General features: G+C 41.4%; 2 protein-coding genes across 3 annotated transcripts in view; one reads left to right on the top strand and one right to left on the bottom strand.

Annotated features, from left to right (window-relative positions):
- The first annotated feature begins 2,298 nt into the window (after window positions 1-2,298).
- On the top strand, window positions 2,299-9,870 carry LOC140313378 (placenta-specific protein 9-like). Of its 2 annotated transcripts, XM_072391457.1 has the most exons (4): window positions 2,299-2,489; window positions 3,215-3,304; window positions 7,929-8,020; window positions 8,362-9,870. In XM_072391457.1, the coding sequence occupies exons 2-4, from the start codon at window positions 3,241-3,243 to the stop codon at window positions 8,509-8,511; spliced, it is 306 nt and encodes a 101-aa protein (XP_072247558.1). In that variant the 5' UTR covers window positions 2,299-2,489; window positions 3,215-3,240; the 3' UTR covers window positions 8,512-9,870. The 2 variants fall into 2 exon arrangements, with proteins under 2 accessions (XP_072247558.1, XP_072247557.1); XM_072391456.1 differs by lacking the exon at window positions 2,299-2,489 and having other exon boundaries at window positions 3,019-3,304.
- A 766-nt stretch (window positions 9,871-10,636) lies between these two features.
- LOC140313372 (serine/threonine-protein kinase 32C-like) overlaps window positions 10,637-21,914 on the bottom strand; it is a 79,149-nt gene continuing 67,871 nt past the window's right edge. The window contains exons 9-12 of the mRNA XM_072391450.1: window positions 18,518-18,643; window positions 18,117-18,245; window positions 15,282-15,349; window positions 10,637-13,568 (exon numbers count right to left, since the gene is read on the bottom strand). Coding sequence (XP_072247551.1) covers window positions 13,361-13,568; window positions 15,282-15,349; window positions 18,117-18,245; window positions 18,518-18,643 — 531 coding nt within the window. The 3' untranslated portion in view covers window positions 10,637-13,360. The remainder of the gene's footprint in view (window positions 13,569-15,281; window positions 15,350-18,116; window positions 18,246-18,517; window positions 18,644-21,914) is intronic.

The raw sequence follows: 21,914 nt of genomic DNA, 5'->3' as shown, positions 1-21,914 counted from the left end.
TCTAAAATTCGATGCCTGCCACACACTAAAAAGATTCTACAACAGGTTGACAGGTTTGAGCGTCAGGATTGGGCAAAAAAGAAGCATCCACCAAAGGCTTATTTTTGGTTCAAAACAAATCTGTGTCATATTGCAAAGAACTTTGGCTCTCCAACATCTGCAGTGTATAAAAAAAACAGGGAGTAAGGGGGAAATGTCACTGTGTAAAGGACAGAAAACACTACTTGGTGCGAGTGACCTTTGAAGCATCAGGTTGCCCTGCATAAGAAGCTGTCATGTCACCATGGTCAACATAGCCACATGTGCTTGGGAGTACCAATGTCACTCATCACATCCCACTGCTGCATCCAGATATGTAATCTGAAACTCTATTACCTAAGCAAGAAGCCAAATATCAACAGAAACGGTTTCTGTGTTCTTTGGGCCCAAGCTCATCTCGCATGGATGGAAGGAAAGCGAGTACTTGTTCTCCTGTCACTCAGATTCATCTACATTTCAGCTGCCTTTCGGATAAATGGACTTCAGGTCATGTTATAGCCTATGTTCCAAAAAGTCCAAAAGCCATTATTTGTGATGGTATGGCGGAGCATTGGTGCTGATGGCATGCGTGACTTGTATATGTGTGAGAGTACCATTGATGTGGAGTCAAGGGAACATCTTTTCCCAGAATATCCACGGATATGTCAACTGGACAATACAACTCGTCATTCTGCACCATCTACAACATCATGGATTCGTAGACAGAGTGTGTGGGCTTGACTAACCTGTCTGCCGTACTGATCTGTCTCCCACTGAAAATGTGTGGCACATTATGAAGAGGAGAATCAGACAACTAGCCTGTCTGCAGTACTGATCTGTCTCCCACTAAAAATGTGTGGCACATTATGAGGAGGAGAATCAGTCAACAACCACAGACTGTTGAGCAGATAAAATCTTGTATTCAGCAAGAATGGAAACAGATCCTTCATGCAAATCAGCAACAATTCATATCCTCAGTTCCCAGATTATTAAAAATGTTTATCTTAAAGGAAGGGTAACGAATCACAATGGTAAACATGCCTCCATCACATTATATCAGGTCTTTTTTCTTTGAGGAACTTTGACTGGCTTTAGTAACATTCATAATAAACACAGAGGGCAGACCATATGTGAGATATAATATTTACTATCTGTTTATTTTTCTGACATGACCTTCTGTTGTATCTCTGCTTTTTATCTGTTTCTAGACAGAAGTCCCCCCCCCCACCTCTCTTCTCTCATCCTTCCGCTGATCCTTTCTCTCACTTTTCCCCCGGTTTTGTTTTTTCCGCTGCTTAAACCATAGATCTGCTTAAGCATCCAGACAAGTGAGCAGAGCAGGAGGCCAAAGACAGTCTGGCTTAATGAAGATAACCATGTTTACAACGTAACAGCCTTGGCTGCCTGTGTGTAGTGAGCGGCATGAGTCACACAGCAGAGAGCGAGCCACAGAGGTCAGTTCGGTGGGAGTAACAGGAAGTAATCAATGCAATCATATGTAAAGGGCACTCTTTGAAGGGAATTGATTTTGATTTCGCTGACTTCCTGCTGAACAGAAATACTGTCTGAGTTTTCTGGCAATCACAAGGGATTTTTCAGTGTTTTCAATGTGAAACCATTCAAATAATGAAACAAAAACAATGAGGGCAAAAAAAAGGCTTGAAAAGTTAGTGCTACTAAAAAGAAACCGCTGTAGGAAAATGTTTCAACAAATCACATTGATTGGCAGCAGGTCAGCAATATGATTGGCCATAAAAAAGAGCACCTGAGAGACAGAGTCTCTTGGTAGAAAAAATAAAAAACTGCATCGAAATCTAAAAACTGTAGATCCTTTAAATATTCCATCATCTACAGCACATCATACCATCAAAGGATTGAGATGATATTAAAAAAAAATCTATTTTGGATGTCCGTGATCTTCAGGCCCTCAGGTTGCGCTGCATCAAAAAGAAATGGTGCTAATCTGTCATGGAAATCACGACATTGGCTCAGGAACACTTCCAGAAGTCATGTCGGTTAACACAATTCACTGAGCCAACCACAAATGCAGGTTCAATTATCCAAAGATCAGCACATATGTGAACACGATCTAGAGACGCTGTCGCCGGGGGCATTAGTGCCTGTAGAACTGGCAAGTTGGAAAAGCACCATCAATTCTGAAAGGTTTATACAGGCTTTAAAGCAAAATATGCTCCCATCCAGATGATGTATTTTTCTGCTTTTTCCTCTTTTTCAGCTAGACGCGCAGCATCAATAACAACAGCATGGCTTCATAGAAGAAGAGTGCAGACGATGGACCGGCAGGCCGGCCTGCCTGCAGTCCAGACCTTTCACCAGTTGAAAATTATTTGGTGCATAATAGGAACGGAACTACAACAAAGAGGGCCCAGGACTGTTGAGCAACTAGAATCCTTTATTAGACAACATTCCTCTCCCTAACATCCTGCAACTGGTCTCTTTGGTTCCCAGAGGTAAACATGGCCTTTTTTCCGTGTGTTGCTGCCCAATTTCAAGATGTGCTAACATTTTAAAGAGAATAGTAAAATGTTTGTCTTTCAGCATTTGATATGTTTTCTGTGTTCTATTGCCAATGAAATATTGATGTATGTGACTTGTAAATCACTGTCTTCTGTTTTTATCTTTTTTTATATTCTTTAAATTGGAGTTGTAAATACAACATAGAAAGCATCTTAACAGAGGCAGGTATTAAACAGAAGCCAGCCTTTTCATTCTGGGTTTAAGGTCTGGAAGCAGGCAAGATAATTCCCTTTATGTTTTGTTTTCCTTCAAACTACGTAAAGAATGTAAAAAAAAAAAAAAAATTTAAATTAACTTTAGTAGACATAAAATGCAAGTAATCGAAACGATTCCCTCATGGCTTTTGTAACCAGTTTCCTTCTTTACAAGCCAGCCAGTGTGCAGCTGAACTGAGAAATGAGTCCCCTCCCCAGTACGTCTCTCCCGCCCCTTCCCAGATACCGAGCTTTTTGTCCCGCTTTTAATGTTTTCATTAGGAAACTGGGCACAACCAAGTCAAGGAGGGAAGAATTACAAAGAAACTGGGTGAACACACACAGAAAAGGAGAGGGATTTTGGAGGAGAGATTATATCCAACTTTTTGGTCTGGTTCTGAATAAAAGAAGACTCTGAGCTCTCACTCTGTTTCTTTTACAAGCTCTTGGCTCGTTGTCACCAGCTGCACGCCAGGTTTCCCTCTTCATCATGACCCGGCCCTGCAGCTCCACAATTGGACTCCTCCTCATCCTGATTGGCTACACAGTGGCAGGTAAGTGATGGAGTTGGGTGTAGTCTGCAGTGGGTTCATCAGGTCAGACAGATAAAGCCAGAGAACACACACCTGGTGAGGAAGAAGAGCTGATCTGTGTGTTACCAGAACAGAGGATTTGATCTGGAGATAAATCTCAGGATGTTGATCCTGTCTGTTACATATTAGGTGTTTGTGGCAATAAAACACATCTGAGATATTTCACTGCTGTGTGTGTAGATCAGGGCTAGGTATATGTGAGGCTGTGTGTTTAGGGTTTTGGGCAACACATCTGCTACTAATTTAGCCGCAGCTCTGGTTATAACTAATCTAAAATACTCTCAGCGGTTTCTGACATTCACTTCATCTATCAAGTTCATCTGCCAGCGTTTCCAGACCTGTTTACCAGTGTTACTGAAATCCAGTGGAAATTCCCAAAAATGTGGGCCAATCCTCCAGAGCCGGATCTGTGAGTGACGGCCTCAAGTGTGAATTACACTGACTTCATACCGCAAGAATGGCCGACTGCAGGAAGCACACGGGGACATACACACACACTCACTTACACAGAGAGGCCCTTATTGCATCACAAAAGCTTCTTTTCATGTAATTTTGTAAGGATAAGTGCATCATTTCTGTTTGGAAAAATTAGGTTGTGATGAAGGTTTTTCTGCTGAGCTTGACGCACTAAAGATTAAGTAAACAGTGAAGTGAGGGGAAATAAGTGATCTGGTAAGGCTGAAGAATAGGAGAGGGTTAAAGTTAATCAGGTGAGGCATTTGTTGGATACCAGCTAGCTTCAGCATCACCCAGTCATTTTCTAACCCTGCAGGGGGACTGGCGTTCACCCCAACTGTATTTGGGATACTCCCTTGACAGAACGCTTTCACAGGGTTTAAAAACATCAATTAACCTATCTTTTGCATGTTTTGGACAATGGGGAGAAAACCCCATGCAGACACTGGGAGAACTTGCAAATTCCACAGAGAATTGCTCTAGCAGCACCGTGTCGCCCAGTGTTAATATCAGCTAAACTAAACATATCTGCTGTAGCGTCGAGTTGAAAGTCTCAGGCGACATGTGCAAAAAGAAAGCGGCTCGAATTTAAGTGTTGAAAACAGCTGAACAGGTCTACCTGTCGCTAAAGATTCCTTTTTATTTTACTGCAGAGCGAGCAAAAACATACTTGTTGGCTTATTTTTGTAACTGCTGAAAGCAGTTGATGTGAAAGTTGCACAGCAAAAAGGGTGCAAAAGACTGAGATTTCAGTGTAAGCAATGAAAATGAACTGAGCAGCTGAACTTTGAGCCACGAAAGCAGCTGAAATTTAAGCAAGCCCAGATTAGTATTCCATTCCTTATGAACCATGCCTGTAAAATGGCACAATGTTTTCAGTCGCTTGGTTTGTCTGATGCGCTGACCTGCACCGATTCTCAGTTTTTGCATCCCGCTGAATGTAACATCTCCTGTCGAGAACCAGGTCAGGGCACAAACCAACTGAGCTAGCAACACATTCACCTTTGTGCTTGAGTGGAGTCAGTGTGTTAGATCATCATATCTGTGTTTACTTGTTCTGGTGTGTGTTTGTGTTGTCGGGGGTGGGGTTTGGAGAGTGTTGCTATGAGATTTCCCAACATCCTGCAACAGTCCTTAAAAAAAAGGGGGGCGACAGTGCTCCAATGAGCCGGATAAATACAAAGCTGAACTACTATGGGAGAAAACGCCTCCTCTCTGCTTGGTAACACCAGCTTGTGATAAGACAACATCTTGGCCAGTCAGCTCTTTTGCATCAGCCACACTGAAGGCACATGCAATTTTATCGCACACACACACACACATACACACTGAGCTCTGGCAGACTCACTGGTTGAGACATTTGTCACCAACGTCAGCAAGTACCTGGTACTTCTACTGTTCTACAGAGCAGGCAGCGCTGTGTGCACACTGACACTTAGATGGGAGCACAGCAGTGGTTTGGATGCCTTTCAGAGCCCCCTTACACGGCCCCTCCTTCAACTTCTTTTTCTCGTACTTGATTAAGAAACCAGCAGCGCATTGTGTTACAACAGACAAATGAAGCCCTTGTGAAAAGCAGAAGCAAAAACCAGCCCCTAGATAAATTGACATCCTTTTTTGAAGTTCAGATCCAGAGTAGGAAAAATTCATGTCCTTTGCAGACTTCTGATAGTCTATCTGTCACTGTCATATCAACACACAGGCGAGATTTGCCAAGTTATCACACGCCTGAGTGAGTTCAACAAAACCCCCACTGCGGAGCACACACCGAGGCAAACATCTGCTCTGTCCACTCCCTCAAAAAGTCCATTCATCCGTCGCGCTCTCTTGGCCTGCTTCCTGCATGTTCTGAACTTGGCAGCCATTCGGCCGACATAATGGAGCCTGTAAAATGTTTCCAAGGGATATCATAGTAAAATCGAGGCAGTACAAGGCTTAGGTACATATGTAAGTGGGAAGAGAGAATGAGATATGGACATAGTTCCTGGCAAGAGAAGGTTTTTAATAGTTGATGTTGGACTAAATTACTTGTCTGGATCAATACTGCTTGCAGTGGAGCAGAAAAACTATCACGTTTTAGCCTTTTCGTTTTACATCACTTGTGAACATGGTAACAAATAGCTGGACAGCAGCTACTGATGGGCTTGAAAGACTTCAAAATAACACAGCCTGTATATATGCCTGCAGTTTTTGCTTTAACACAAATTTTTCCACACGCTTGCCCATTTGAAGCTCTGTGTTCCAAAGAGGAGAGAGAAAGGAGAGGGCAAACTCATGAATGCAGAAATACCTTTTTGTTTAAATGTGGAAAAACACCAACAGTTATCAGGTAAACACATCTTTGTGCATGTCTTCTGTATGGTTGATATTGTTTCTTCTGTTTCCCAATAATCCAGCAGTCTCACCAGAAATGGTGAGATGACAGTGTTTCGGTAGGCAACTGTTTTTTTGTCAGGTAGCATCACGTCACATGACCGGAAACTACGAGCACTAAACTGTACAGTCTGGAACAGCGTATAGATTTCTAACACTCTGCTGCTGCACCGAAGGTGTTCGAAAATGGAAGCAGAGTCCTGACAGCGATGGCAGACTTCCCCACGAATGTGCTGGCTTCAAAGAGAGACAGATAATTGGAAACATAACTGCGAGGAGGAAACAGCTAGAACAATGCATGTGCACCCCTAACCCCCGCTGCAGTGAATTTACACCAGGGAGTGCTTCACAACTTGGTCCTTATTTTAGACTTCACACAAGTAGACGATTGCTCTACCAAAACAACAAAGTCATAATCAAAGAAAATGGCAGCATGTTGAATTACCATCTCAGCTGGAAGCTATCAAAATGACACCACATCAGTGGGATAGAAATGGATGGAGGATATCATTTTCTACATTGTTCATGTTCTTTAGTAGCAAAAGCCTCCTTCTTAAAGCTGTGGTTCTTTCTCGCTTAAAGCAACACTAGCAAAGCTTGTGAACCTTAAAAGGATATTCCTCAGACTTGTTATGAAATATAATGTATTTTGTTATGGATATTCCCAGGTCTGAAACTGCCCTAGAGTGCTAGTGGGCTGAGATACAGCAGTTTACAGCCCTGCAACATGTTTACTTTATGGTCGCTTAACATTTTTGTGGGCTTTCGATTGTTGCCTTTGTGACCCCTTCAGCATGACAACACACTCATGAATATGGCTGCACAATTGCAAGGCGGACAGAGAGATTTGTTTTCATGACAGTAGTGTTAGCTCCCACAACTGTGGTGGGAACCAAAGATTAGCCAATTTCTCGAGTGTTACTTTAAAGTTAAATGAGATAAATGCTACTCTACTGTCTGCATGAGAATTCCACGATCCCACGTTTAGAATGAATAAATCAATAGCACCCATTGTTTTTGTTGAGTTTATACATGTGCTGGAACCTTACTGAAAAAGAAAAAAAAACTAACGTATCAATACTGTGGTGCCTGTGTGCTTAATTCAAAGCCACAGCCAGCAGTTGGTTAGCTTATTTCAGTCCAAACTTTGGAAATGAGAGGAAAAAGGCTGAGTTCAAGGAAAGCAAAATCAGTCAACACCTAGCTCTAATAATGCTCAGGCTGAACCAAAGGTGAATTTTCACCCCAGAACAGAGGCAACTGATGTGGCGACAAAGCTGCAAGTACAAAGTTGTGACTTTTGTTTGGTAAATGAAAAGCATTCGGCTCCAACAACCCCATGGTAAAGTAGTATAAAGGGGATGGAACACCATCAGCAAAGAGGAGTGCATTGAGATTTTTTTGCAGAAAAACTTTGCCAAACTGCTTGAGAAATGGTTAATGGGGAGCAGTATCCACATTTTGGAGTGGCCCAGCCTGAGGCAAGACTTCACTCTAATCCTATGAAATATCATAGTGATGGCAGGAAAGATTTCCATATGTGGAGACTAAAGCTAAGGAGGAGTCATTCAAAATCTGCAAAGCGTGTTAGCAATTTCGTTATCTCTTAGGGTCTCACAAAAAATAAATAAATTCTCATTATTCTTGTTCCTCATGCTCAGGGTTTAACAAAGCAGTTGATCATTGGCTTCTGCGAGGAGTCCCTCATCGTACTGTACATATATAACACTGTGCTACATGTCTGTTTTATTTTCAGGACCCGAGTCTGACCTGAGACCTCGAGCAGTGCGTTCAAGTGCCTGTCAGGAGCACACAAACCTTCACAACCGCATGGATGTGGTGGAGAAGGTGCGGCTTCCATTCATTAGCTGTCAGTGGTTTGAAACCATCAGGGTTCCAGACATGTTGTCTCTTTGTGCTGACAACTTTGTTTTATTGGTTTTCTTACCATCTTTCAAGGATAACAGCGACTTCTGTTTTTTGCCAAGTTACCACAATGCTTCACGTTCATCTCATCCAAACCCCTAAACGTGCACTAACCCTATCGTACAAGCAATTTTAGGCTACTGTTTTATTCATATATTTGCATTATTCATGAATGATGACTCTATAATTCATACTACAACCTATTAATGCATTATTCATACGTCAACCACATACACATTCGCTGTGCCTTCTGTCTGCTGCAGAGGGTGGAGAACACAGTTGGGAAGTTGGAGACTGAGCTGGCTGCTCTTCTGGAGTACCTCGATGACCCACAGTGGCGCCCCCTGCTGGAAAACACGGGAAAGACAGCTGTGGACATCCTGCAGGACCCAGAGCAGAGGGGCCAGTCCTGAATCAAGCAGGCATCCATGAAGAGAGAACTCGATGTGGCTTTTGAACTTTTTTTAGAAACCGTCTGCTCATATATTCTGCATATCTAAATGAAGTATCTATCTTTAAAGAGGGTAGTCTCTTGCACAAAGCAGAACTCCTCTGCATTATTTACTCTCAGTAATCCTGTGACAGCCTCCCCCCCCGTCAGACCTAAATTCTTCTTCCTGCAGTCTAACACACCTTGAGTGCTGTAAAGGAGTGAAAATGACACAAAGACACAGAGCTACTGGAGGAAGATTTATTTCTTTATCAAAGCAATTAAAGCAGCATGTTTTGAACACAGAGCGGTTTCAGTTGGTACAGAAACAAGGCTTTTCACCGATTCCCTGGAAAAACTCCTGCCGCACGAGAACATTGTGCAAAACAGGATCACAAGGAGGAAATGAGAGGCATGGATCACATCGTCTTCTTCGTTGGTTTTAACATTTAAAACAGGGCACTGACTTTCAAACTGTATCCACAGAGTTAAGACACCTACAGAATGGCGTGTCTCAAGAGCGTCACTCAGAAAAGGGTTAAGTAGGAAAAACGTTTGGCACGGTGCCTTTTTTTTTCTTTTGTTTTTCTCAAACACGGCATCCAAACCATTAACACATAAAGAAACACATTAGGTTTGCAAGCGCTGTTGAATCAGGAATGATCACTTATATCAAGGCAAATGCCAAAACATTAGATTAGTATTGTAACTTGGAGAAAAGCTACACCTAAATTAAATCTTCCACTTATGAATGATTAACATATAATTACATCTATGATTCAGGCCTGTGGTGATTCTGATGCTGTTTTGAGAGATTCCACAAGTCTGAAAAAAAAAAAATCCAAAAAACTAAAACTTTCCTCTCCACAGATGGAGACATTTATTTTTATTTCTTTATTTTTTCTTTAAATAATGCAGCAGATTCTGTACTCGGGGATGAGGTGATATTGCCCCACTTCCAAATATTCTTTCTCTTCGCTGCACAGACAAGAATGCAACACTTAATCCACAACAGAGCATCAAACACAGTGGCTGACCTCATTCCACTCATCCACAAGGGTATTGAAGCTGTATATTTGAAGAAAGCAGTAAGGCAACCTACAGAGGATGCCAAAAAATAGGTACATATCACCTAAAAATATCATGCCTTCCATGTAACACTGGGATTATACAGTTTGTGCAGTCTAAGGTTCACGAAACTCACTGTCCAGAAACAGTCACGCAGGCCAGTTTATACTCTGATTTTAGACTGTGGCAATAATCAGGTGAGGTATGCTATTACCGACAGTTTGTGCATGCACAAATCAGCCATTAAGGCTCAAGCTCCAGGCTTTGGCAAAAATCAGGCTTATACTGTTAAGGTACATGCAAAGAAAAAAAGAAAGAAAGAAAATCAAGCACAAGGCTCAACACTGTTAAATTCATAACATATTTTGACTTGGAAGATGCCACTTTATATCTAATCTAATCTAATCATTATGTCTACTGTAAAAGAAAATGTTCCACATTTTGGGAAATACACTTCTTGGCCTACCTTCTGGGAACGATTTGACATCATTCATACCAGTCTCATGTCTGTGCATTAACTCTGAAGCTAGAGCGGGAAAGATCGCTGATGCTAGTCCCATTTTTTAAATTTACTGTGCTATGTTTAGCAGCCCTCTCATGTCCAACTCTAAAGGAAAACAACCCTCGTTCAATGTGGAAAACAATGCTTCCTGTGGCTGTGAGGTTATCTGAAGAGATGCTGCATGTCACCTAAATTTGTCTGAATATTCAGTATTGGGTTAAGAAGTAGGATCACAAAGAGACTGGCAGCTGCCATCTTGACCTGTCAGATGATGTGAGCGCTCGCAAGTCTTAATCATGCATAAATAAAACAAAATCAAAGATACTTTACCATTCCATAATTCGAAGTTATACTGTTGCTGTGTATGAAAAAAATACATAACAGTCCTTTGTCATTAAAAGCAGTCATTGTTTACAGCTGTTGCTGTGGGCAGGGGTGACCTCCTGTACCATTCTTTGCTGCAGCAGCGCTGCAGAAGCCTCTGACTGAACACTCTGGTGATTGGTGTGCAGTATTATCTGTTATATTACTCTGTTTTACAATCAGTTTCAGTGGCTCCATAGCAGTTCCCAGCGAAGAGTAAATCTTCCTCATCAGTTTGTAGTGTTATTCTGCATTTGCTAGCTTGAATCGAGTATCGTACATTTCATTATTAGAGGATGTCTGCAAGGCTTCGCGAAGCACCACCTGCACTGCAAAGCACATTGGACGTGGAGTCACGAAAACCCAGCAGATGCGCACATACTGCGCATGTACAGAAATTTGGACTGGAAAGGAATTACAGAAGAGTGAGAGCAACTACGTGTCTGTGGTGGTGTCCATCAGACTGTGACCGGGGTCCAACTGCTTTAACCACACCTGCGCCAAGACGAAGTACGGTTGGAAAGCTAAGAAATCCTAGTGTGATGGAAACCAAAAGAGCACTCTTGAATCTATTATTACAATGCTACAACGCACAATATGCATCCTGTACTTTTATTCATGCTATGTCAACAGTTACATTATACTGTAAAACAATATGACTTGAATAAAAATGTACTTAAGCTCCACTTTTCGCAGCATCGCTGTCATATTAGCCTCATATTATGACTTATGTAAGCTACTAAAGGCAGTCTCAATCATATTCTTTTTTTCTTTTTTTAAAGTTTCCCAGCACCTGTCGTCCAGCTAGCAAGAAGAATGTATTTCCAAATCCCCTCAGTGGCATCCGTTTCTCACTTGAACGATCAGCTCCTTGCAGTACTTCGAGGGAGACGGCGCAGCCTCTTCCTTTACTGGCTCTCTCGGAGTTCCCTCCCCACCAACCTCACCTCTAAAGGTCAATAATCAAATAACATGCTGTATACAATCTTTTAAAACTTTAACAAAAAACAGCAACGACAACGAAAAAACAAACTAATTTCTAATCTTATCCTAAATTACCTCGTGCAACTATATCTCAACAAAAAACGTCACGCTACGTCCCCTGAAATAAAGAGTCTTGTATTTCTGGACCTGGTCAGCAGATTTTAAACTCTGAATGGAGCTTGTCGGTTCGTCTTCCCGTACTGCTGGTTTTCCACGTCAGGCTTGGCAAATCCCACCTTGCCCTCCAGCGCCGCACTTAACACACAGACACTAGAGTGGTATCGGTCTTCTTGTTTAGTTCTTGTTGAGATACCAAATTGGTGTATTTCACAAAATGTCTCACCACAACTTTAAGGTCCCTCGTTACCTGATATCGACAGTTTCTACAGGATCACGTTACGATCGTATAAATGATAATATCTTCACTTGGAGAAGTAAAAGACTTTCATGTTATACAGAGGAAAACACATACATTCACACACTCAAAGTTCCTTAAAAATGGTTATGCAAATGTTAGAAAAGCTTTGGCATATTTTGCCTACAAGTTGTGCCTGCACACTTGGAAAGAAGAGCAGAGAGAAGCAGGATGGAGCTTCAGGCAGCTCTTCCTTAAGTTTACACATCAAGTTCGCAGTCCCACATAAAACTGTGGTGAGTTTGATTACCTACACTGTATGCTATTTACATGGTTTTCATTTAGTCAGGTCGTAGGATTTAAGGTTATCTTTTGCTACATATTCCCAGGCCTAGGTTAAGTCTGAGATTATTCATATCACCTTCAATGTACCAATATAACTATTACAATCAAAGACTAGCTCCTCTATATAGTCTGAAGAACCGACAGCTACACATTTAAGCACAGTTCCAATCTGATCTTTGCTCTAACCAAGCACTTAAAATGATGGAATGAGCTTTAAAATAAGAGTCTTAAAGGATGACAATCCTCTTATTCATCCCCGAAACTGAGTTTTCACATGCTCTTGAAGTCAGAGCATGGTGCAGGGCCAAAATACTGCGTCTTTGTAATCAATAAAGACCCAGCGACGAGCGGGGTCTTAAACTCCAATTTCTATATTCAATTCCCCTGAATTACAGTACATTATCATCAGAAAGAGATTCGGAACAGAACACTTAGAAGAGGAGAATCAGACGAACATCCTGACCTATAATGCATCCATGATTATAATATAATTCAACTTATAATGATTATCATAGACAGGCACAACTTTAAACAGGTTTACAACATGAAACCGGCTATCATCACTTACTGTGAATGTGTCTCGCAAAGGTGATGCAACAGGGGGAAGGCGCTCCGGGAGAAAGTGACAGTTTCCCCAAATTAGGGCACGGATTACATGAAAGAGGCTGATGGGAAGAGAAGACACAGGCAACAACATAAACTGAGGGCCTTTGTGTGCTGAATAATTCAGTCGTCCCCATCAGATTTGGAACAGGGAGGCTGAGGAAAAAAAAAAACAGGGACGCGCCTCCCCCAAAACGCTACCACCCCCCCCCCAGAAAACTGTGGACTGCTATTGCTGAGGGTGTCATCATGCTTGTGGTGCTTTCTGCTTATGATCGACACCTCCTAGTACGTGATACCTTATTTGTCATGCTATAATGTTACATTGCATAGAAGTTAGAGCTTACTCTAGGGCGGGTGGGTACAGTAGGCAGGGGACTCTCTGGGAATCTGCTTCATTCATGCCTTACTGGAAGGATGCTACAGAAAGAAAAAGGAGAGCGGACAACGTGGGACCATTTTGGGTGCGGCTGTGCATCAAGTCCATCCTCTGTGCAGTTCCTCCGCTCTTGGCTACAACAGAGGAGAGGAATGAGAATGTATGTACGGGCATGGCACAAACTCTGCAGCGGCCAGAGAGACCTGCAATCGTTACTGTGAGGCGATGTGGCGCTAGCAGCTGCCGGGGGAGGAGCACACAGAGCCGCAGATGCTCAGTTTGGAGGAGGACTCGGGCTCCGGATCGGGCTCAGGATCGGGCTCAGGTTCAGGCTCGGGTGCGTCCTCGTCGGTGGCTCCAGCTTCTGCCTCTCCTTCCCCGTCTCCACTGGCATCGTCGCCCCCGGCCTCGGCCTGACCCTCCTCCTGGCGCCTTTTCAACCTTAGACACAGGAACTAACTTTGAAACTCGCACATGAACTTGGCAACAAAATATCCTTCCCTCTGTATTATTACATTCTTTTTTCAACTCGAACGAGCACATTTGGCTCTCAGAAAAGCATTCAAATTAAACAAATATGGAAAGGAACTGATAGGAGCCGAGTGTAATGAGAGGCCCTGACTGAATTATATTCAGTAGCGCTCTTCACTGCCGTGCATAATTCTAGATATTACATCCTTCATTATAAATATAAGTAGACTGCCATTAATTAGAGCAATAGGGTATAATACGATATTTGCCACCGAGAAGGATTTCAGTAACACTGCAGTGGCAGGACCTGGTCAATAATATATGAGGAAATAATTGAGTGCAGCACTGAACCAATATCCTCCCCTTTACATTGCAGAGAAGAAAGCTTTTCTGTGATTTATGGCCTGTATGGATCTTACTCACGATTTACTGTGTATATTACACTGACATATACAAAAGATTACACGGATAGCATTCAGCCTCAGAGCGGCTGACTCTCAAAAAGTCTTCCTTCATCACAAATCCACATATCCATGTCATTTCATTAAAGAGGCTGAGCTGTCAAACAGGTTGGAAGTAATGAGCACAACCCACCCTGATGGATGAATGCCTTCCCATGTCAGTAGCTTCAGCAAGATACACTGCATGCCCTGGAGTTTTCCATCATACCAAGAATAAATTAGTATCTCACTCTCTTCTCATTCTGCAGCGGATGTAAGCTCTCTGTGTGTGTTTTACGGTTTTACAGAGCAGTGATGTTTTCAGTGGCGGCTCCACATTCATCTGTGAATGTTTAAGCTCAGGTAACACACACAGGATTCTCTTCAGCTCGTCATTACAACGGCCAAGTGTATACACTTTGTAAGATGCTGTGCTATATCATAGAGCAGGAGCCAGTGAGATGATATGGTAAGTTACAAACTGGATTATATCATGGCAGACTTGACCACCATCTTCAGCTGTTACATTTGAACTGAAGAATCGATCACAATAGGAAAATTTTATTGTTGCAGTTAGAATGAAGAAAAAGTGAGTAACTAACAAAAGCTGTTAAAAAGCAACCTAGAAAAGTGAAAAAAAAGTAATTGGATTAATATATGTATTATCTGATGTTTAAAAAGGAAATAATAAACAGTAAGTAAAGCACATGCAATAACACTGTAGTTCCCAAAGAATTTACACTCATGTTGCAGAAACACTGTGAAGTTAGTTTGGTAGTGCTGAACTTCCATTTTTACTCAGTGGAAGTAATTATAACGACTTCTTGGACACAAAGATTATTAAATAAGACTTAATGCAAATGATGGACTTTGGTTTTCCTGAGTAAAGAAGGAAAACTAGCAACATTTCAGTTTGATCTCAAAGTAAATGGCAAATAATCAGTTAAGATAAAGAATTATTTTATTACTGAAGATGTAGGACTGCTGCTCCTAGAACAGATTTACGATTTTTTTAAGGGTTTTTCCCTTAAGATGAAAGACAAAACTGTAACTACAGTACCTTAAATCTAAAAGAAAATGAGATTTCTCTACTATGAATCTGTTTCACAGGAAGAGTTTGTCCTGTGCCGTAAATGGATGGCTCCCTCCCAGCTACTTGCTTGCATGACTGCTGAATGACTAAACAGAAAACGGCTTTCAGCTCATGTTATACAGACGGTCTGCTGCATTTATGTTCTCTTACTTCTCGCGGTTGAAGATCATGAACTCTTGCTGCACAACGTCAAGGCACTCCTGTAGGTAGTCGTTCTCCTGCAGGCAGCAAACAGACAAAACGCCGCACTCATCATCCACATTGTAAACACACTGCGCACCCAAGCCAACCTTGTTATCATCGTCAAGAACTATAGAGGGAGCAAAGAGGAAACAACTTGAATTATTCAACTGCCTGACCTCTGAGGTGAAGCCGTCTTTTTTCTGCCTTTGTTGCCCCTCTCAGACAAATCATGAATTGTTTGTGAGACTTCCTCAAATTGGACGTTTGGTCCGAGACAAAAATAGAAGCTCATATTTCCAAAAGCACTTGGGGCCATGACAACTGCACGCAAGGCCTCATAATTTAATAATCTCAGTAATAATGCAGCACGGGCACATGGAGGCAGAGACACACTCCCTCACTCACATACAAAAACCATGTCTCATAAACCTGCTCCTCACACACGCCGATCAGCCATGATAACGCGTGACGGACACAAACACACCGACGCTGATAACGCTGATGTCAGGATGACTGTCTGATGAGAACAGGCTGTTTCTCAGATACCTCTTTTCTGCGGTAAATAACGTCTCAGTCAAACACAACACGAGGAGAATCCACGAGTGTGTGCACAGTCGCACCGTAGCGTCACAAGCCCGGGATTTAACATGCATTTGTTATGTTTGCATTTCTCCTCAAAATGAAGGCAAGATTTATTACCAGTCATCTGGTGTTTCAAAACCCATTTGTTCTGGTGTAATCATTCTAATTAGAATATCTTACATTAATATGATAATATGATCAATACCTCTTAGTGGAGTAAGTCCAATCAGGGGTGACTGGTCTAATTATTGCATAATTCTGAAGATTATTTCTAATTGAGCAAACAATCCATTTGACAAATAGCCCTTTGTGGTTTCCAATTATCAAGCCTCTGAGAGCAACATCCAAAGCTCACCAAAGCTCTTGGTTTCGTTTTCCTAAATCAGTTTCATACAAACCTGCTGCCCCCAGAGACGCCACAAATGTACTGCTTTCAGTGAATGAAATTAAACAGGCCGAACAGCTCAGTACTTGGACATTACTGAGAAAATCACTGAATTCCACCGATCACGATTCTTAATGTCATATATGCTGATTAACAAAACAACATGTGTCTACAGCGTTCACTTCAAACTTAGGGAGAATTTAAAAGCCGAGACAAACAGATGTAAAAGTAAACCCTGAGAAGCAAACGCTTCCAGCTTCAGGCCACTATGAATACTGGACAAAAAGGAGTGCAGCTGGTTTCAAACAAGCAAAAGATTAACGTTTCGCAGCCTGGAGTTTGTCATTTTGACCATCACCAACTTGGCTTTTTAGGACAAAAAGGTACCTGAAGATACTTTAAATGCCCACTAGATAGCAGTCAATGCACCCACCTGTCATTCAGAAAACCTCCACCCTTAATGGTGGATAGCTTTCAACCCAGTTTAAAAACAACAGTCTATGTAAAAACCTTTGCCTCGGCTCAGGATGGAGTCATATACATAGTACAACAGCAAAGGAAGAATAATTGTCTTCTGGATGTATGTGTGATCACAGAAGATCATAATACAACACAGGTCGTTCAAGTCTGCAGCAGGTAGAATGCCTCTACAATAAGTCTCTCTTGATGCTCACTATTGGAGCACACAGTTATTCATTTTGTTTGCTGAGGTGAGAGTAGGTGGCAATTCATAACAGCTGAGGAAAAAAGAATGCTGGTGAAGCTGGCTCACCGCCAATCTAAAAATATGCAGTTTTGACAGGAACTGCCAGACTGGAGACCAAGGCAGACCTGAGCTGCATTGTTATCTCAGACCAGCACAGCCTCGTCATGTATACTGTTTCTGTGAGTAAGACCCTGCAGGTGATATTTGGAATGGGCACGTGCCGATGTCCTCTGCAAAATCATTTGTTTTGAGCACCTACATACTGGAAAAAAACACAAGTAAGCTGTACACAAATGATTGAATAATACGGGTAAAGTAAACATACAATTATACGATGGTAAACAAGCCTTTTAAATGTATTTAAAGAAAAGGATTTGCTATTATTAAAGGTAAAGGAATGAATGCTTTTTAACAGATGCAGTGACATCTTGAATTCCTCCATCTTAACAGCTCCAAATCCTCCTCTTCAGAGAACATGTTGCTGTTAATTCCGAGGTTCAGATGCATTCCAGTACATCATTTGTAGCATCTACATGCAGACACGCATAATTAACTAGGTAATTAACAATTTGTCTTACCAAACGCTAAGGTTTTTAACATTATTTGTTTTGGTCTTTAATGCGCTTTGTGATAAGATAAACCTTCATTAGTCCCACAGCGGGGAAATTCACAGCTACATTTACTTTGTTTGTTCCTTAATGTTTATGCTGCCTTTCTGCCATTATGATTCACACTGTTTTTGGCTTTATTTCTTTTCTCAGTACTTAAGTTTGCTAAATTCTTTACGTCAGCTATGGAGTTTGTCTCTCATAGAGAAAACATTCATAAAACAATTTAAAACTCCTCTATTACAAGTACAGCAAAAAACACTTAAAGTACCAAAGCTAAAGCACTGCATATCAAGTAAAATGGCTCTCAGGAGTTCTGCCACCTCCACTGTAGTCCAACAGACACATTTAAGGGCTTGTAAAATGACTTAAAAGATCATTACATTCGCAAAAGTTTCCAGTCTTAACTGGTTTGATCTCCTGTGATTGCTTTAACTCTTAAACTTTATGCCAGCTGCGTAAATCAGAGGCATAATACTGAAGGTGCACACCCAAAGCACAACTCATGTGATGTCACTCACAGACTGTGAATCCTTGCTGTTGTCTCGAGAGCGGTTCTTGGCCAGCCTCTTTTTCTTCTTGTGAAGGGGACGCGACTCCAGGATCATCTCCTCCAGCTCAAAGGTGGGGTCGCAGTGAAGGCGACCTTTCTGTGGGAGGGAGATGCACACGGGGTAATCAGAAAGACAAGCACGTACACGCAGCTAACAATCACACAGTGGACTGCAAAGAGTGGAAAGCACACACAGACACACTCACAGGAATTTACAGTAAGTGCATGTGGAAAGAAGCTGCATTCAGTTCCCTCTGCATTATTTAGTTGCCGCACATGCTCATTCTGATCAACAACTAGTAAGTAACGAGTGCTTCTCTATACTTTTAAATATTCATTGTATGTGATATTGGATTGCTTTCCACTAACATTAGGAACAAATCCAGCCTCCATCTTCTTCTCGTACACCGCGTCCCAGTTGATGTCAGTGAGGTACGGAGACGTCTGCATATCAGACAGGCTGGAGAAGCGGTGCTCTGGGTTTACTGTCAGCAGCTGGAAGAAAGGGACACGCATACAAACCCACATACTAATGTCACCGACATCACCTTCTGAGCTGAAATATCACCTTCACAACTTCTCTCCTTACTCACAACCAGGCTCCTCTCTCCAGGAGGTGGGGAAAAAAAAAGAAAAAAAACATTGTAGGAGATAAATAAACCTCAATGTGACTTCTCTACAGTGTGTAGTTTGAAAGAACACGCAACAGAAAGAAAAGGAATGAAACAAAAAGAAAGAAGAAAAAACAGTGTAGCCCTGTGTGTGTGTAGAATATTGGATACATTTGGGAATGGAATCGACAGGCAAAAATAGGGTTTTTCATGCACTGATCAAATTTTGAGAATTTGGTTGTTGCATATTGATTCCTTTGTGTCAGTCCTGCATGCATTTGCTTCTCTGCTATTGGCTGTGCTCACATATATTGTATAATAATAAAGCCAAATTCCCAGTGCAGCTGTTCTCAATCACATATTTTATTTATCTTGTGAAAGGACCAAACTACTCTAATTGAAAAGCAGCCAATTGGGACAACATGTCAACCCACAGCTCCTATCAAGGCCTTTCAAGACTGATAAAAACTCTATTTTATTACTAGTGTCAAAAAAAGGGAAAAAGTTTTTCCCAGTTTTTCTGGGAAAAACTTTTATTTAGCTCACATGACCTGTGAACCGTCTTATTCTAATTACATGGGCTTGTTTGAAGCCTGCATCAGAGTGAAGAGCTAATGTTAACCCTCTCCATGGGTGTCTGTTTGCCTTGCATAGCGGTCTATGTCTTTCTCTAAACAAAAAATGCACCTTTAGTGTGCCAAAATAATTCTGAACAAACCAGCTCAACTCGGGTTCTGCGTTTTACACTCACTTCCCTTTCAGTGCTGAGTAATAATTCAACTCATACCTCACACCTTGCTAGCTAGCTGCTTTTGTGCAGATAGCATGCATTGACTTGTTTGATGAATACTTTTTAGCTGCCATAAAATTAAAGGTTTAATTGGAATAAATGTTTTAAACGTAGACTTGGGTCCGTTAAGCGTTCTTGGCAGAGAGCCAGCAGCATAAACCCCTCGAAATGCATCGTGTCTTTTAAATTTACCTCCCCAATGCTAACTAACAGATGCTAAGATGCCAGTGGCTAAATGTGGTAGCAGATGTTGAGTTTATTAGTTGGAGACTGTCTGAAAGGTTACAACACACTGACAACACCACTATCAAGACTCTTACTGGTTCTGAATTTCATGGTAAACAATCAATATGAAGAACATAGGCTTTCAATTAAAAACATTGGATTAATGTGTTGCCATTATACTCCAATAAGAGTAGGAGGGAGTACTTTAATCTTTGCTTACAAAGTACCCAACAGAGGGCACTATCAATCAAATTACCTGCTGATAAGCTTTTAATAAAAGCTGTTGCACTGACCAAGACACATAAAACACAACAAGAGAGGAGCCACTTATTCCTGAGAAGAAAAAAAATCCAAACTACCAATAAAGTCATGTTTTTACCATCCGGTTCATATTTCCCCTTAGGGTAACACATTAAATGACAATGTGGTGTGGCTTTACGTGATATGTTAACACTTCCTCTGCTTTCATTTCTCCTTTTGGTCCAAAGAATGATTCGGTTTTTGCCTGTGAGCACATTTAAGTACATCTTGGTGCAGTCCAGACACGTTAATCAATCAGCAGTAGAGCGGAAGAGACCATCTCTCCATCTCGAACACTCAGTCATTCAGACACTGAGCACATACTCATGCTCGAACTAACACTCAGCCAAAACAGCAGCCCTCCATAACAGCCACGGTTTTTCCATGTTAACTGGAAAGTCTCGCCCATAAAACCATCAGGGGAGGACGTAATTTGTTCACAGAGAAATTTTATTTGCTCATGTGGCAACATGTTGACACAAAGCACAATAAGGTACACTGCAGAGATTGCAGAGAAAATTATCCTGAAGGAAAACGTTAAGCTCATTTTTTTTCTCTATTTGACAGAAAAGAAATGGTCTCTCACTAAATTGACAAATTTTCATTTGTGAAAATATAAAATTTTGAGCCCCAATATTAGGTTAAATTCCTTGTTATGAGGAATATTAGTATGCACGTCTAAAGATGTGCACTCTTTCATCTCTTCTCTCTCCCAACTTGCTCCATTTCTTCGCTTCCATTCCTCTGATTCCCATCTGCTGCTTCTTTTTTTTCTTCTTCTTTGCCCTGAGGGTCTCGACTCATCCTCCCTCCAAATCCCCCCTCAGAATAAGCATCCTCTCCTGTGACTTCAATGACCATCTCAATATGCACTCTGATATCCCCTCTATATCCCTGCCCTCCCTCCATCCTGCCTCTCTTTCCAAGGAAAACCATCTGTGTGTCCAGGCAGCAGGGTCAGGTTCATTTCACTTTTAGGTTTCACTTGATTTAAAAAATCTATCTCACTGAAATAGGACATGCTGCAATTTGCATTTTCATTCCTGGATCTATTCATTCAATTATTTTTTTTGTGGAAGACTCCACACTGTGCTGGATTTGGTGGTATGACGGATGCTCTGGTTGGAGAGTGGTTTTACAGGGTGACGTTGCTTTAATATCAACAGGGCAGAACAACACAACAGCTAGGACGAAAAAAGGTTAATTAGTAACGGGTGATATGCCTCACTTCTGGTGAAGAAAAGGTTAGCGCTGACTAAACAACAGCTGTTTAGTGAATCTGTGTATTTTTCGAAGTTTCAGAGCAGAACTTTTCACGGTGTAACCACACATCTCGTTATAATCCCTTCCTGGACTCTAAATACACTGTAACATACACAGTATGTTCAGGTGTTGTTTGTGTTTTTTCGAGAAACTGAAAATAAGAACAAATTCCTGCTCAAGGTCAATTCAGATTCATAGTATCTGGGCAGCATAACAGCCTTTAAACATAGAATATACTTTCACTTAAAAACAGATTACACCTGTAAAAAGCAGCTGGAAATAGAAACTTTTCTCATGTTAAAATTTTTGTTTTCATTTCAATAATGTCTGCTTTGAATACATGACATAATAATATTATAAAATCTAGACAGAATTATCATTGTTGACTTTGGCAGGAAGTCATGAGCCTAACATTTAGCCACCTCGACTATGTTGCCTGCATATGGCAAATGCTTCTCCAAAACTGCTTGAGCTTTTTTTCTAAATCTCTTGTTAGAAAATGAGGGTGACTGATTTTATTTAGAGCCACAAAGAATGAAGAGCCCACAAAGCGAGCGTTAGGGGGCTACACACATAC

The sequence above is a fragment of the Leuresthes tenuis genome, unplaced genomic scaffold (assembly GCF_036924035.1).
Source record: "Leuresthes tenuis unplaced genomic scaffold, fLeuTen1.0.hap1 SCAF_8, whole genome shotgun sequence".
In the NCBI taxonomy this organism is placed as follows: domain Eukaryota; kingdom Metazoa; phylum Chordata; class Actinopteri; order Atheriniformes; family Atherinopsidae; genus Leuresthes; species Leuresthes tenuis.
The sequence above is the reverse complement of the archived record's forward strand: the minus strand, read 5'-3'. Positions and strand labels throughout refer to the sequence as shown.